The 17,749-nt window shown below is 41.4% G+C and overlaps 1 protein-coding gene across 10 annotated transcripts in view; it reads left to right on the top strand.

Moving 5' to 3' along the window:
• The window catches only part of spidr (scaffold protein involved in DNA repair), a 343,155-nt gene that overhangs the window by 306,052 nt on the left and 19,354 nt on the right, over window positions 1–17,749 (top strand). For all 10 annotated transcript variants that reach the window (XM_069921553.1, XM_069921551.1, XM_069921559.1 and 7 more), the window contains one exon: window positions 14,926–15,133. In XM_069921553.1, the coding sequence (XP_069777654.1) occupies window positions 14,926–15,133 (208 nt within the window). The remainder of the gene's footprint in view (window positions 1–14,925; window positions 15,134–17,749) is intronic.

The raw sequence follows: 17,749 nt of genomic DNA, 5'->3' as shown, positions 1-17,749 counted from the left end.
AATATATATAATATAACTCGTAACACAGGTAAGATTTTTCTTAAACGAAACCATGCTGCTTTGGCCTATCTTGTCATGTGCCTCCAGATGCTCCATCATGTCATCCTTGACAATTGACCCTAACCACTGACATTAGACTAACTGGTCTATAATTTCCTTCCTGCTGCTTCCCTCCCTTTTTAAATAGCAGAGTGACCTTTGCAATTTTCTAGTCCTCCGGAACCATGCCAGAATCTATTGATTCTTGGAAGGTTTTCTGCTCAGAAGTATTCATGCCTCCATACAAGTCAGTTATCAAACTTACCACTACACATCTGTAGATGTTTGCCAAGGTTTTCAATGTCATACCAAACCTCTGCAAACTCTTGAGAAAGTAGAAGTGCTGACGTACATTTTTCACGATAACATTCGTGTGTTGGGACCAGAAAATAGTGACCACCAATGATGCAACACCTCTGGTTTTCCCCTTCTAAGTCCACATCAGCTCCTTGGTTGTGATGACGTTGAGTGCAAGGTTGTTGTAAGTACACCATTCAGTCAAGTTTTCAGTCTTCTTCCTGTATGATAACTCATCACCCTCTTTTATACAGCCCACTGTTATGGTATTGTCAGCAAATCTGTAGTACGTAGGGGTACTACGTATGGACTGGATGCTTTCTTTGGATTCACTTCCCTGAAGGTAGCCCACACTCATCTTCACATTCTGTCAGTAGAAGGTCATCAGGACACAAGGTAGTGCGCATGGCTTTTCTTTGTTCTGGTGATCAAATCAGGCATAAAAGGCATTGAATTTATGTGGGAGTGGTGTATTGGTGTCTCCTTCTGCACCAGTTTTGGTTTTGTAGCAGGTTATGTTATTGTTGTACTGAGCTACAGTCAGTAGAGAAGGGAGCTAAGAATGTAGTCCTGTGGTGCACCGCTATGGATGGAGATTGTGAGCAGATGTTTTTAGCAATTCTCACTGATTGTGGTGTGGAGGTGAAGAAATCCACGATCCAAATACACAATGGGGGATTGAGGCCCAAGGAGTTCGCTGATCAGTTTTGAGGCAATGATAGTGGTGAATCTCGAACAGTCATCGATAAAGCGCAACATGATGTGCACATATTTGCTCTCCATGTATTCCAGGGCTTTGAGTAAGGCCAGTAAAATAGCATCTGCCATAGATCTGTTGCTTCCGTAGGTGAATTGGAATGGATCCACATCACCTCTCTGACAGGAGCTGATCTTCTTCAACACCAGCCTCTCAAAACATTTCATCACTGTGGATGTGAATGCCACTGGCCAGTAGTCATTTGGGCAGGTTACCACACTCTTCTTGGGCACAGGTACGATTGAGCCCTGTTTGAAACAAGTGGGTATCCTACCCTGTTGGAGTGAGATGTTCAAGATATCCATGAATACATTGGAAAGTTGGTCAGCACAGGTTTTCAGTACTCGGAGAGGTACTACGTATGGACTAGATGCTTTCTTTGGATTCACTTCCCTGAAGATAGCCCACACTCATCTTCACATTCTGTCAGTAGAAGGTCATCAGGACACAAGGTAGTGCGCATGGCTTTTCTTTGTTCTGGTGGTCAAATCAGGCATAGAAGGCATTGAATTTATGTGTGAGTGGTGTATTGGTGTCTCCTTCTGCACCCGTTTTGGTTTTGTAGCAGGTTATGTCATTTTGGCCCTGCCACAACTGTCAGGTGTTCATCATTGTTTCCATTCTCATCCGAAATCTCAACTTCATCCACAAGTAGGTTGTACCTGCTCCTTGTGTAGAGTTCTGGATCTCCAGGCTTATTGCCTGAAAACTGGCTCTCTGTAAGTTCTTGATTTCATTGTTTATCCAGGGCTTCTGGTTAGGGAAAACCCTGAATGATTTGGTGGGGATACACTCGTCAACAGCTGTTTTGATAAAGTCTGTAATGACCTTAGTGTAATCATTCAGATCCTCAGCTGAGTTCTTGAAAACACGAACTCAAGGCTGTCCTGTAACTATTCTTCAACTTCTTGTGACCACCTTCTAACTAACCTCACCTCTGGGGTCTCTCTGTATGAAAGCAGAAAGAGCACTGCTAGTTGATCTGACTTGTCAAAATGCTGACTTGGGGAAGGGTTCGAAAATGATGGTAGTGTGATTCCAGAGCTCCCCATTTTGAAAAATATAAAGAACAGGAAATAAAAAGGTAGACTCCCTGGAAAATTATTAGGATAGGGAAAAGAAAGTGTAAGAAGTAAAGAGAAGTCAAAATAATAGGAAAGAAATTAAAAATATCAATGTTAGAGAGGTTAGAGAAAGGAGAAAGTGGAAATGACTCATCGCATGGGCGAGAAGAAGAGGTCAACTTTGGGCCTGCTCAGAGGCTAAGGCCAGTGGTGGCGTCAACATTCAAATAGCGGAGCCCCTGCCGCGAGGAAAGATTACCTCAATAGGTGAATGAGGGCAGCCCAGGAGGGGCTGACCAAGGAAGAAACCAAAAAAAATCTACGGCCGAGATGGCAGCAGGAGAGGACATTGGACCTGCGCAGAGGGGCTAAAACTCACTTGGAAGAAAGCGAGGAGGCCCAGGGAAAGTCCGGAACGAGTCATCGGATAATTGTTGGGAGGCCTGTGGGCAGCGGCAGCAACCCGGGCCCAGAGCAGCGGCGAGGACGGCGATGGGAACCCCCTCACGAGAGCAGAAGACCCAACGGGCATCGGGAGTGAAAGGTAGTAGGAGTGCAGGGGTGCCACGACGGGACAGCAAGGGAGGAGTCAAGTGCCGGGAGGTGCAGGCATCGGGAAAGGCCCAAGAGTGGAGGAGGAAGTGTGAGGACGCAGGAGTGGCAACAGAGACTGCGGTGACAACGGAGGAGATCCCAGAGTCAAGCAGGAGCTTTCCTGGTCAGAGGTGGAGAACAATGGTGAGGCGATGGAGGCGGAGAGAGGCATCAGGCCAAGAAGGCTTCATGGTCGACAAAGAGGTGAGGCTAGCAGATGTGGGTAGCTCCAGCCAGAGATAGTCAGAAGAAGAGGAGGAAGACACATAGGAAGAAAGAGAAAAGGGGAAGAAACAGAAAAGACAGGCAGTGAGGTTAGAAAGGTGGGGGGGGGGAGGGGGAAATACTGGCTCAGGGATCTGGATTAGCAGTGTGCATTAGAGTCAACCAACCAAGAATTATTGGTTGCCATTCTACAGAAGAAAAAAAAAAGCATTGCTGGGAGGGCTGAATGAAATTAAAGAAAGAATGATTAGGCTAACCACAAGCGATTCCATGGTGGAGGACTGAATGGAAAGAGTGGAGGAGAGTATGGAGAGGAGAGAGAGAATGAGTAGGAAGCATGGGAGAAGGAGAAGAAAAGAATCTGGGAAAAGATGGACACTTTGGAAAATTATAATAGAAGAAATAATATAAATGTAGTGGGGATGAGGGAGGGCATAGAGGGGAGAGACCCAGAGGTTTCTTTAAAAAGTGGATTCCAGAGATGCTGGGAGGGAAAGAAATTGGTAATTTGGAAATTGAGAGGGCCCACTGGTCTTCAGCATCTCCCTCCCTCCCCCCCCCACCCCCCCCACCCCCCACCCCACCCCAGCCAGCTCCGGGTTAAAAGCCCTGCTTGATCCTGGTCAAAAGCCGCACTTGGTTCTGGTCAAGCTCCATGGCTGGCGGTGGAGGGAGTGAAGGAGAGGGGAGGTCTGGTAGCGTGGAAGGGGGATAGGGTACTCTTTATCCCTGATATTAGTACAGCACTTGTTAGTCACAGGAAAGAATTTGATGCAATCAAAAGGGTTTTCAAGCAAAAGGTGATAGAGTATGCCCTCCTTCATTCTGCCACCTTGAAAATAATAAATCTGGGAGGAGATAAAAAAAATTTCAAAGGAGGTAATGGATTATGTGAGGAAGGGGATAGCCTAGCAGTAACTATGATTGGGGATGATTACAATGGATTATAGGGTTGTATATATGTTATATTGTTACATGATATATGGTTATACTGTTTATGTGTCATATTGTAATATTTGTTGTTAAAGTTGATTTAAAAAGGGGATAAGGGGAGCACAGACAGGGAAAGAAGGGACAGGACAGGAGGTGGATGGGGGTGTCAGACAAACTTGACAAGAAAGGGATCATTGGCACCAGTTAAAGGGGTGTGGGTGTCAGAAGGGGTGGGCAAGGTGGAAGGGAAGTGGAAGGAAAGCAGTGGGGGATATGCAGTACTTTTTGTCATTTCTGGGTTGTTGGTTTTAGTCTTTTTAGTTTGTTTTGGGGAAAGGATTATTTTGGGGATTTTTATGCATTTTTTCAAATTATTGGTTTTGTTAGTTTATTTAGGTGTTTTACACACGGATGTCTGTGCACAGAGTTGAGGCAAGACAAAAGGGAAAGAAAGAAAGTATGGGAAGACAAGGGGAAGGGGGAGAGGAGGATGGAGAGACACTAGGATAATGGTTAAACCAATTAAGTTTATAAGCTTTAACATCAATGGGGTAAATGGTATGTTTAAAAGAAAAAGGGTCTTAGGCCACCTTAAGCAGCTTCAGGCTGATGTAGTGTTCTTGGAAGATACTCACCCTACAAGTCAGGAACATACCAAATTAAAGAGGGGGTGGGTGGGCCACGTGGTGGTGTCCTCCTTTAATTCCACAGCCAGGGAAGTGGCAATCTTGATGGAAAAGAATGTTCCAATGTCGGTCCAGCAGGGAGGTTCGTAAAGATGCATTGTCAAATATACTCAGAGTTCTGGACACGCATGAATATACTCTATATTTCAACGTACGTTGGGACACCCCCCCTCCCCCCACCCTTCAGCTTTATTTTAAGGGTTTTATGGTATATCTGGCACATAACTCAACCCCATTTTCTGGCTGCTTGAGATTACCTGTTGACCAGCATATACGTCGATATCCATAGATTGCGTGGATTGATCAGCTGGCGTTGGCTGGAGGTGATTGCTTTCATGGAGGGTCCATCGATACACCGCAGCATGAGACAAAAATAGGAAGTGAGCTTTAAGTTGAAAGTGATAGAAATGCGCAGCTGCAAGAAAATTTGTTGTGCATGAGAAGTTATAAGAGATTGGAGGAAGAAAGAAGAAACTTTTAGAAAAATACCAAAAAAGCAATGTTCTTTGAGAAAAGGGATCACATGTTGACCAGAGTTGGAAAATCATATTGCAGAATGGGTATGTGAAAAGAGGCAAGATTGCTACATAGTCACCCACAATAAAATAAGAACATTTGCTCTGCAGTGAGCCAAGTCACATCCAGACCTCAGTGATGATCTTTGAGGCTACAGTAGGTTGATGCAGTCATTTCATGAACAGGAAAAGTCTGGTATTACACCAAGAAACAAACATTGCACAGTAACTACCAAAAGATCTTGATCATAAAGTTGTAAGTTTTCACCAGTTTATTACACAGAACCAACATAAACACCAGTTTGCATTGGCAAATATTGGAAACATGGACGAAACCCCCATGAATTTTGACATGATAGGCAATAGAACAGTGGAATGGAAAGATGTTAAAACTGTGCAAACCAGAAGTACAGGCCACAGAAGGACCAGGTTTACCATGGTGTTATCATGCTTGGCCAACGGGGCAAAGTTAAGATCCATGATAATCTTCAAATACAAAATTAAACCGAAAATTAAATTCCCTGCATGTATTTTTGTTCATTTTCATGAAAATGGATGGAAGGATGAAAATGGTGTGTAACTATGGATAGACTGTGTGTGGACAGGCGGCCAGGCGGTTTACGTGAAGAACAGAGTTTGCTTGTCTGTTATATGTTATGTAGCCACTTAACTGAGAACACTCCAAAGTAGATTAGCACTACATAATGCTTGAATGGCGGTTATCCCAGATGGTTTGATGTCTATATTGCAACCTCTTGATGTCTGTTAAACAAGTCTTTCAAAGAACATGTGCACAAGGAATGGAATGCATGCATGTAGAGTGCAGAAAAGTCATTTACAAAAGGCAGACAATGCATGCTGCATCACTTGATGTGCTGTGTAATTTCATGCTCAAGGCATGGGACAAAGTTAAAGTAGAGACTATGATAAAATTGTTTAAAAAGTACTGTACCTTTTGTGGAATTGATGGCACAGAAGATGATTTATTGTGGGACACTGATGACGAAGCTGAAACCGCCTCATGATGACTGTTTAAACAGTGAGTATGGATGTGTTTGCCACCATCTTTGCTCCGACGATGATAGTGGCAGTGATTTTGAAGGGTGCTAATTGTGTTGTTTTCAGTAAAAATCTGTCGCATTCAGGTTTTTTTTTGTTTCTCAAAGATTGACTTATACTCCGGATCAGTGCGAATTGGATTTTGAGTTGAATTTAAGGTCTCAAAAGTGCATCCAGCATATAAGTCAACCCTCATTTTTGAGAATTTTTGGGGGTTTCACGACTCGACTTGTATGCCAAAATATACAGTAAATGCCCTGAATTTCAATGATGAAATATTTATACAGGAGATAATTTTGAAAGTAGCCGAAAAGAGTGAGAATGTATTGATTGGATGGGATTTCAATTTTTCTCTGGATCCAGTCATTGATAAATCAGCCAGGAAGTTGACAAGGGCCAGAGCGGCTAAGTCCACATTGGCCTTCATTAAAGACCTAAACCTTATAGATGCTTGGAGACAGCTGAATCCAATGGAAAGGGATTATTCCTTCTTCTTTGGCAACACGATTCCTACCGTAAAATTGATTTTTTTTCTTGGCATCAACCCAGTTGGAATGTAGGTGTCTGAGTACAAGGCATGGCTGCTGTCGGACCATTCCCCCCTGACTTTGTCCATTATAATGCCATCTAAGCAAGCTACAGTGTATATATAGATGGTGCCTAAATTCATTGCTGTTGAGAAAGCCAGAATTTTGTAGCTTTGTTAGAACTCAGATAGAACTGTTCTATGAGACAAAATGCCCTTCTACTGACAATATTTTTTTTTAAATTTGAGACACGTTAAAGGCTTATTTGAGGGGCCAGATAATTGGATATACTACAGGGCTATATAAAGGAAATTAATAATTTGGAACAGAATATAGCTCAAATGGAAAAAGTATATCAAAGATCAGATTCTGAAGACAAGTACATGGGTTTAATGAATAAAAAGCTCAAATACAATACATTGCAAACATACAAAACAGAAAGATTGATCTCAGATCAAGGCAACAGTATTTTGAGCTGGGGGAAAAGGCCCATAAAGTCTTTCCTGGCAGGTGAGGGCAGAAGAGATCTTGAGGACAATTACTGCGATTCAATGGGGGGAAGGCAAGATTTCATATAAATGAAAAGAAATAAATGATATATTTAATAAATTCTATAAAGGACTGGTTAAAGTCACCAACTATGATTTGTAGTGCATCAGGCTGGGCCGTGTCTTGTTCACTGACCGCATCATGCAGATCCGCAAGTGCCTCTTTATAATTGGCATCAGCAGAAAAATAAACTCTGGTGAGAATCTCCGATGAGGACACCCAGGGTACATAGAATGTCGGGGTCTGCATTTAATGAAAATTTCCTCAAAGGCAGTGGAGCAGGAGGTCAATATGACCCCAACGTCCGTGCACCAGCCGATAATAACTAAAAAGCACACACCACCCCCTCTCGCTTTGCCAGAATCCGAGTTCTGAACCATTGTGAATGGTGAATCTCTCTGTCTGGATCACGACGTCTGGTGTGTTCTCTGTTTAGCCAGGACTCGGTGCAGCAAACAACTGAGATTGTCTCACCTGTCTCTGATGCAGTAGCCTTGGCCTGACATCCTCAATTTTATTTTCAAATGATTGAAGTCTCCTGCACTTCAGTCTGATTTGGATCCCAGCCCTCACACCATGTTTCTACCTTGGACCTTGCGGGTGGCCTGGCTCTTTAAGGCCATTGCATTTCCAGCTGCCCTGAATCAGCTGTAGACTGGGAGATTTGAAGATGGTTAATGCAAATCAGCTGGTGGTCCTTGCAGCAGTTAATCGCCGGCGACATTTATTTTCATCCTGCCCATCACGATATTAGTCCCCCTCCTGATCAGGTACAACCTGACCTTTTGGTACAAGTGAGACATTCCCCAGAAGAGATCACAATGAGCCACAAATCTGAACCCCTGCTCCTTGCACCAACTTTGCAGCCACACGTTCATCTGCCATAACTTCAAGTTGTACCCTCTTTGGCATATGACACCAGCAGTAATCTAGAGATTACCTCCCTTGAGGTCCAGCTTTGTAGATTCCTTCCTAACTCCCTATTTTCCCTCTTCAGGACCTCATTATTTTAGTAAATTAAGACATACAGCACGGTAACAGGCCATTTCAGCCTACGAGCCCACGCTGCCCAATTACACCCATTTAACCTACAATCCCTGGTATGTTTCGAACTATAGGAGGAAACCAGAGCCCCTGGGAAAAACCCACATAGACACAGGGAGAACATAAAAACTCCTTTTAGACAGCATGGGATATGAACCTCAGTCCAGATCGCTGATGCTCTAACAGCTTTGTGCTAACCACTATGCTAACTGTGTTGCCCATATTTTCCTACCTGTTGTTGGTACCCATGTTGACCACGACATCTGGCTGCTGCTTACCTACCTGCTTGAGAATGCTATGGACTCGATCTGAGACATTCCTGACCCAAACACTTGGGAGGCAACATACCATCCAGACGACTCGTTCTTGTTCACAGATATTCCTATCCATTCTCCTATCAAATCCCCAATCCTGATTGCTCTCCTCCCCCTCCATTCTGAGCTGAAGGGCCAGACTCTATGCTAGAGACCTGACCACTCCAACTTGTTCCTGGTAGATCATTCCCTACCCTCTCCCCCAACAAGTATCCAAAACAGTATACTTATTGTTGAGGGGAATGATCAAAGGTCATTGGCTGCTTATTCCCCTTCCCTCTCCTAACAGTCACCTAGTTACCTGCCTCTTGGGTGTGACTATCTCCTTAAAGCTTATGTCTATCATCCTCTCTGCCTTCCTCGTGATCTGGAGTTCATCCAGCTTCAGCTCCAGTTCCAATTCCCTAACGCAGACACGAAGGAGCTATAGCTGGATGCACCTCTTGCTGGTGTAGTCGTTAGGGACACCTGTGATGTCCAAGATTTCCCTCATTCGTAATTGGAGTATATCACTGCCCTAGCTGCTATTTCCACTACCTACTCTGTTACTATGAAAAAGGTCTTACCTGATTTTACCTCTACCTGTAACATGTCCTCAACCTCTGCTCACTGAAGCCTCTCGAGCCAAAGCCTCTAACTCTCCACTCTGGCACTGTACCACACATGCAACTTCAACAATGTCCGATTCACTTATGCTTGTTTTAATTTTATTTGTTCCTGTTAATGAATCGCAATTTGATTGATCCACTGAAGTACCATGCCCCGTGAACATTACTTTATAAACTCTTCTCCCCGACCTATGTATAGCTCTTTCTCCTTGCAATTCAATTGGTCACCAGAGCCATTAGACAAATGTTTCTAAGTGCTTTACTAATTGATTAAGCCATCCAAATTTTCCTTTCATAACTTTATGCTGACTGCTCAGTGCTCTTATGCTTTGCAGTGTATTCCAGAATTATTTTCTTTATTGTTATTTCCAACATGCTCTTGACTGATTTCAAACTTACAGGCCTCGGTTTCTTGATTTCTCTCTTCTTGTATTAAATCAGGGGTTACATTTACTCTTTACAATACAGAGAACAATTCCTGGATCTATAGAATTTCAGAAGACAACAGAGTGTGCATTATAAATCAGTAGGATTAAATAACTTACTCGATACGAGATGGCTGGCACTTCATAAAAATTTTGAGTAGGTTTTGTAAATAACTTAATGGGATTTAAAGTACGAATGTAAAGTCTTAAGCAGATTATTCTCTTGTATATAATTTATTGCATATAAATCAGTTGAATGAGTAATAGAAATGTGTTAATATTAATCTTTAAAGTCAAGTTAAAATCTTATATATTTTAGTTTTTGTGGGTTAAAGATGGTAGATGGCAAGCCATTTGCAGATTCGAAACATCTGGAAGAAAAAGCAATAAAAAATAGAATTGAATTCTTCATTCAATTGCTGGAAGCCTGTTTGCTCAAAATAACTGTTAATTCTAAACTGCAAACAGACATAAAAGTCTTATGACAGCTCTCCATTGAGAACTCAAAATGATAGGTGTTTGCTCAGGAGCAGCTGTGTACATGCACTGCCACTCACTAACAGGCTGGAGTCCGTTGGATCAAGATTCTTACTTTTGAAGAAGGCATTATGAACTTCAAAGACAGAAATGATGTCATGTATCATGTGATGAGACATTTTGTAGAAACATATTCCTGAAAACAGGGACATTTTGAAACAAGAAGATGCCTGGTCATTTTGTAGGTAACAGGATGAAAGCATTTGCTGGGCCCTCCTGTGAGTTACGCAATATTGAAATGTGGGAATCATACTGTTACATGTTACTCCTAGTCAAAGGAGAATACAGAATAAGTGACTTTTGAAGAAGAAAGGCTACTTCTGACTGTCTCTTTAAGATATAAAGAGGGTAGTTCAACTGTGTCCTTTTTCTTTGTGGGCACTTTGTTTAACCCTTGTCTGGGTTTGTGAAATCATCGTGGAAGAAAATAGCCACTTCGCTATCTCCAAAATCTCCATGCAAGAGAAAGAAGATCATTGGTATGAAGAAACATTTCTCTGAAAACAACTCTTCAAAAGAAATTTGTGAGTTTCAAAGAGGTTTGATGACTTGATGTTTCAAAATGCTTCATTATTGAATTTGAGCAACAATTTAAAGAAATCGGATGCCTCACACTTACTCCATAATTGTTTCAATACAAAAGCTTTCTGAGAATGAACTGTAAAATCATCTCTGCAGAATCAAGCTTAAACTATAATGGTTTGGTATATAAGTTAGAAGTGTTATGGTTTTAATTATTAATAATAAAAATTATTGTTTTACAAAAACTATTGTCTTGGTTATTACCATTGCTGCCAATCTAGTACATAACAGTGGGAAACATTCCCATCAAATCTGGAGTGAGGCAGGGTTGCCTGCTCTCTCTCCAGTCTCATTTGTGTGCTGCACAGAGCCCTTTGCTGAATCCAACAGGAAGGATGAGGGCATAAGCGGAGTGCTGGACAGTGGAAACACTCAGGCCTTGGCCTCTCTGTACATGGATGATGTCACTGTCTTTTGTTCAAACACATGGTCATCACTATCTGCAATCACGTTGACTTTGCATTGGCCGTCAAGGTAAACTGGAAGAGTGAGGTAATGCTCATCAGTAGCTTGTCACAGTTAGATGTGACTACCTAAAGGTGTGGGGGATCTGGTTTGGAGAAGCTGAGGCATGCAACAAAAATTGGTCAGAGCAGATCGCAAAGGTTCATCAGAAAATGGGTCTGTGTGCATGATGCTCCCTCTCAATACGTGGTAGACACCAGAACTGTCTTCCTGTTCACATGGAGATCCAAGATGGAAAGGATACAAAGGATCACCATGCACCACACAAGTTGCCATGAAACGTGGGCAAGGGAGCTCCCAACATGGCCATCATCCTTCTTGGAGTTCTTTCACTCCCAAGATTTGTGGAATCCATCTTTTTATAAATCCTTTTATATCTGCCCCTTCTTCGCCTTCTTTCACACCCACTATTTTTATACTATTACGTCTGCTGAAATTCTCTAAAATGTCAATTTCTGGGGCTAGTAAATCTTGTGTTTTCTTAATCTCCTTATCTCTTTCTTCCAGTTTTTCTCTTAACTCATTCACCTCCATTTCCACACCTATCACTCTGTCTTCCTCTTCATCAGTTCGTTTTCTCATGTCTGCCATAGGCTTCTCCATTCTTTGCATTTTTATATCTGCTGCATAGTTTTTTTATAGTATTGAACTTAGTCATTATTGTTCCCATTAATATCTTTATTTGACTGTCAAAATATTCTTTATCAATCATCTGCTTTATCTTCCTTTTGATTTTCTTTCTCTAGCTCCATTTCGTGGCTCTGTATTGTTCTTCCTTCTGCCAATATCTCTTCTATGGCCTTTCCAAATGCCGATTCAGCATTCTGCTGTCAGTGTCCGCCTCCACCAGCATCCCCGCTACAATGCGTACCAGTATGCACGCTGGCACTTCCTTCTTGGGCTCTGCAAGACAATGTTCAAGACCGCCCCGGGGGATGTCACCACCCAGCTGCTCGCTCACTGGCTTCACCAATCGGGCCATCCTCTTGGGAAGAGCTCCCTGCTCTCGGACCTTCCTCTTTTTTCTCTGGCAATTTCTTCATCTCTTCTTTGCTTGACTTTGTTGATTTCTTTGGAGCCATGTTCAAGTTCTCCTTGTGAATTTTTTTTTCTCTGTCTTGTTTTTTTTAACCTATTTTTTCAACTTTCTCTGTGGAGGGCTGGTTTTCCCCCCAGCCACTACTCCATCACATGACCTGACCCCACATTGCCGTCATCCTGATTACTGCTTTCATGTATGGCTGCATCAGGCAGTGAGTGCATGGAACCAAAGTACAAAGATGCCAAGTGCTGCTATATGCTGAGGTTCCATCTGTCCCTAGTGTGGCAAACAATGGGCCTGGCCCCATTGCCATGCGATGTCCCAGTCAGCAGGATTTTGCCATACTACCTATCCTTCAAGCAAAATTTTTCCAGACAAACACTTGTGATCACAAGACTATCAGGCAGTGGACAGCACAGAACATCCTGCAGACAATGAGAGATGAGGAATCAATGGACATGGTGGACTGGATCGCTAAGCAGACAGTCCAGGTTATCTGGTGAAATGCTTCATCACCAGTGCTCACAAACAAGCACCAGGAATTGGCCTGGCTGGTGGTGAGAGGAGCCCTTCCTTGCAGATTCTTCCTGTACATTTGGAACATTACCCACAATACACGTTGTCACCAAGACGATTGTAGTGGAGTGGAGAAAGTTGCCCAACTTTCTACAGAATGCAGATTCGCTCAGAGTGAGTGGAGAAGGATATGAGTCCTTATTATGATTCATCTCCAGCAGTAGCGTGACAAAGGACTTTCTGATTTACAGGCTGTTCTTGGGGATACATATAGTCAGACGTACAGAACTGCTTGAAGATCATCCTCAGTAAAAGACACCCTTTGGTCTGCCCAAACCTGTTGGTCTTTCAGCACATGGAGATCTTGGTGAGGGAATACTGCTGACTGGCTCATTCCAGGCTGCAGGATTACATGCTGAGGAAGGCACTGAGGCTTGGTGCAGCCAACAAGAGGATGCTTTGAGGAAGGACCACAGTCAAGAGCAGGGGTAGCCAACCTTTTAATTATTTAGACATACATTACAGTTACAAGCCATTTTAGCCCACGAGTACGTACCAGAGTGTAGGTTAATTGGGCAGCACAGACTCATGGGCCGAAATGGCCTGTTACTGTGCTCTATGTCTAAATTAAAAATTAAAAGATTGGCCACCACTGGACTAGAGACCTTCTGTTGTCAGGCTTGAGGGGCTGAGACCATGGGGAAACCCTAAAACAACAGGGGGAGTAATGACAAGGTGTCATAGTGGTGGCAATGGTGATAAATAGAAAATTAATGTAACAATATACGGTGATGGAAATGTATGGATACAATATGAAGAATGCGAAGAGCCTTTGATTTTCTTTTGTAAATGTTATTGTGAATGAAGTCTATTTTTGGAAATAAAATCTATAAAGACACTTCTTTCAAAACTCTGTGATGCAGATCATCAGGTTACTAAGATATATTGGCTTTTAATCTCACCAGTTTCCAGCAAAATGCAGCATGCTGTCACTTGATATTACATTGGGCTTCATTTGAGCTCTGAAAGAAGTCAAAGAGAGGAGTCAGAAAAGGATGGAAAATTAAACTGACAAAGAACCTGAAGCTGAGTGTTATCCTTGCTCATGGAATGAAATCAGAGACATACAGCACCAAAACAGGCCCTTCAGCTCATCATGAATATGCCCTACCTCTGCTCATCCCATTTACCTGTGTAAGGTTCAACACCTTCTATTACCCTGTGATTCAAGTGCTTGCCCAGATGTGTTTTAAATCTTGTGAGAGTTTCTCCATTACCTCTTCAGACAGTGCATTCCAGACTCTAGCCACGCTGTGTTAAATAAACACCTTTTCAAATTTCCTACCTCTCACTTTAAACTTACACCCTCTTAGATACCCCACATCATGAGAGAATTTTTTTTTTACCATCTACCCCTTCTATGCCCCTCAGTTTTATAAACCAATGTGAGGCCACCTCTCAGATTTCTCTCCAGGGAATACAAATCCAGCTGACAGAAAGTGGTTCAAAAGATCATTTAACTTTATAAATTAAAGTGTGAAGTACAGGAATGCAAAATGCTAATGAGTCTTTACTATACACCAGTTTGTCTGCAACTGGAATACCATATCAAGTTCTGTTTACCAAGCTTAGGAAAAATGTAATGAAATAGAGAAGGTGTAAAAGAGGTTTATTAGAGGGAGTCTCAAGGAAAGGGCTTTTAGTTACATGGAAAGCCTGGAAAAGCTGAGATTAATATTGGAACAGGAGGTTGAGAGAGGATCACATAGAAAAATATACAGTTATGTAAAGTTGAGTCCAAGTATGAAGAGTGGTTATTGATGAAGATGTGATCAATTGCAGTTTTCACAAGTGAGGTGGATAGGCACTTGAAAGGATTTGCAGAAATACGGGTGAAAAGGGATAATAGGCTATTGGGTTGCTCTTGCAAAGTGCTTGTAGAGACTCGGTGGGCCAAATGATCTCTTCTGCTGTGATCTTGCTGTGTAGTAAGGGCTTGGCAGCTTATTCTAGTGAAAGCTAATATATCGCACGCAGCATTTGTTATGGTATTGCATCAATGCTTTTAAAAATTATATTCTTCCGTATCAATCCAAATTGTAGCAGACAAGTTTAGTAGCATTTATTATTAAAGTATTTCTTTACAGGATCCAAGATCCGCTCAACTGAGTGATAAGGGTGATTGGCTTTTTGTGACTGATTCAACACTACAGTCTGCAAGCCATGATTATACACTACCTCGAACCCTCGCAATCTGTGTAACCTCATTTGGCATACTGGGATGTGATATTAAAAAATCACTAAATGGTGAAATCTCCAGCAGCATTTTGTTCAAAGATGCGATAGTTGAAAAAGGTAAGACCTGTTTCAGTCAAAGATTCATAGAAGATATTTCTTCAAGTCTTGTTTTATAAAGCAAAGGAATTGTGAAAAATATGATTCACTAAAAAACTGAAGTGTTTGATTTGGAAGGTAAGAAGGAGAAAAAGTAAATGGGTTGAAAAAGTTGTAGAGCATAAGAAATTAGAGGAATGGATGCTATGCCAAGCTAAGTAGAAAGCTAAGATAGAATTGACGACGTGATGAGCAGAAGTGCTCAAATGGCCATGAATAGAGATGCGAGGATGTGCCCTGAGGGGCTCTGAAGCCATAATGTAGATGAAACTATTCAAGGAAATGGGCATGTTTTGGCAGAATCAGAAGCAATGAAGCGAAGGAAAGGCCATTTTCATCAGAGTTGAAATGATGGTTAGTGGAAGGTAGCAGAGTTAACCATATCACTGGAGTGTGGAGTTTGAGCAGAATTAGAGTTAAGACACCAGTGTGAAAATACAGAAATTGGAGTTAATCACTTTGAGTTGAATTGTTGGCATGTTATGAGTTGATGGAAAGCAGACTGGAAGTATTACAACAGAAAATTACAGATGTGTATAGTATCGGAAGCAATACATGTTCATTCGTCTAGTGGAAGTGGAGAGAAGAGAATTGGAATAAATAATTTTTTGGAATAAAGAGTTATGAAGAAGGAAACAAAAATATTAAAAGTAATAAAATATCAAAGCAATAAAATAAGGTTAATCAGAAAATCAGGGTCAGTAGTTTATGATGAAGCTGGATGTAAAATTTTTACCATTCAATCCGGTGCTACAATTAATGAAAAATGTACTTCATTAGTGTGGTACCTGTAATCCTGCCAAATATCCCAAGGTGCAACATAGAAGTGTAATTAAATAACTATCAACATAGAAGCTATAAAAATAAAGAGGGGAAATCTTCTGTTTGTTGCAGCTTAGTCCTGGATGCAGTGTTCCTGTGGGAGTATCCCTCCCAGCACCTTGGCATGGCTGATTACAACCTAGGCACTGTTTCAGTGCTGTCTGTGGGCTCAACTCAGGACAGCTCTGCTTCCTGCCCCATTATTGCCCAACCCCTCATTCCAAATTCACCCATTGTTAAAGCTAACATTGTCACTTGTGGATAATGATTACATTCTTTAAAACTTGGAGCCTTTTTTTTTAAATTAAATATAATACACTTTCATTTTTATTGTACATTAAACACATTAAAACATTCTGAAAAAAATTAAAACAAACATAATTTAATCATAGGAAATGAGCATCCACTTTTCTTTGATCAGTTCAGTGGTATAGCTGGCAGAGCCACTGCCTTAGCACCAGAGACCTGGGTTCATTCCTCACCTCATGTCCACATGAAGTTTGCATTTTCTTCCTATGACTGCATGAGTTCCTTCTGGCTTCTCTGGTTTAGCTTAGTTAGCCACTGTAAATTGCCCCAAGTGTGTTGCTGACAGGTAGAATCTGGGGGAGTTGAAGAGAATCTGAAAAAAATAAAAATAGGATCAGTGTCAATGGATGGTTGATGGTCAGCAGACTTGATGGCTAAAGGGCTTGTTTCTGTGCTGTACCTCTCTCTGTCTTGCATCTCCCATTTGTTCAAGTCAGAACAGTGGCACTTGTGCCAAGTGAAAGTGATAAGTGTATTAAAGTTCTTTTTGTCTGTTGGACTTGTCCACTGGTGCAACATAGGGACAGATGGCAGTCCCTGTTGCTATTCTAACTTCAGTCTCAGTTGTTGCCAAAGACCAAGACTTCCACAGGAAAACATCATTAAGTTCTGACTTGGGTTATTGTGTGATTGGAACTAGGTGATTAGAACAGATAATTAAAAGGCTGATCAGAAAGGTTTCAAGGAGAGTGTTTGAGGAGGTGAAAATGTTATGCAGATAAATTTGACAAGGATAATCAGAGTTTTGGGGCTATATAGCTGGAGACATGATCACAGATATTGGAACTAATAAAATAACACACTAAATCCAGGTATGTTACATTGAATCCAGCATGATAATGCAGAAATTTTGAGGTACAGGCACAAATTTTAAACATCCTCTGGTCTTTTGACTCAAACTTCTGGTTTCCACATTGGCATGGATGCCAAAATCAGAAAATCTTATAAACAAACTGACCAGAATCGAGTCAAGTGAAATCATTAGAACATTAAATCATTTGTATTATTTATCTTGGGCAATGCACAAAAGGACTGTAAATTCTGGTGTTTTTATTTACTGAAGAGAAGTGATCAGTAAAACTAAATTTCTGCTTTGTAAATGCAATTTGCCTTTTATTTTTTGCCTGAAATTCTTACTCAGTGAACTAAATATATTTAAACATTTCTATTCAATTCATGTCCATTGTCAATTTTTTTTTCCAAAGAGTTGAGTAGCAAAAGATGTTGAAATTTCTTGAGCAGATTTTCTTTGATTTGAAGATGTTACTTTTGTATCGTAACATTGTGGTTTCTATCTTTAGATTTGCATAATCATAATTTCATAGAAGGAAAAGAAATAATGATATTTAATACATTTGGCTCTCGGTTACGTCTGGAAAAGAACTCCTCGCACTAACCATCCAAAACTCTCATATTCATGAAACAATATTAATATGTTTATTTGTC

This window comes from Narcine bancroftii, chromosome 2 (assembly GCF_036971445.1).
Source record: "Narcine bancroftii isolate sNarBan1 chromosome 2, sNarBan1.hap1, whole genome shotgun sequence".
Lineage (NCBI taxonomy): Eukaryota > Metazoa > Chordata > Chondrichthyes > Torpediniformes > Narcinidae > Narcine > Narcine bancroftii.
The sequence above is the reverse complement of the archived record's forward strand: the minus strand, read 5'-3'. Positions and strand labels throughout refer to the sequence as shown.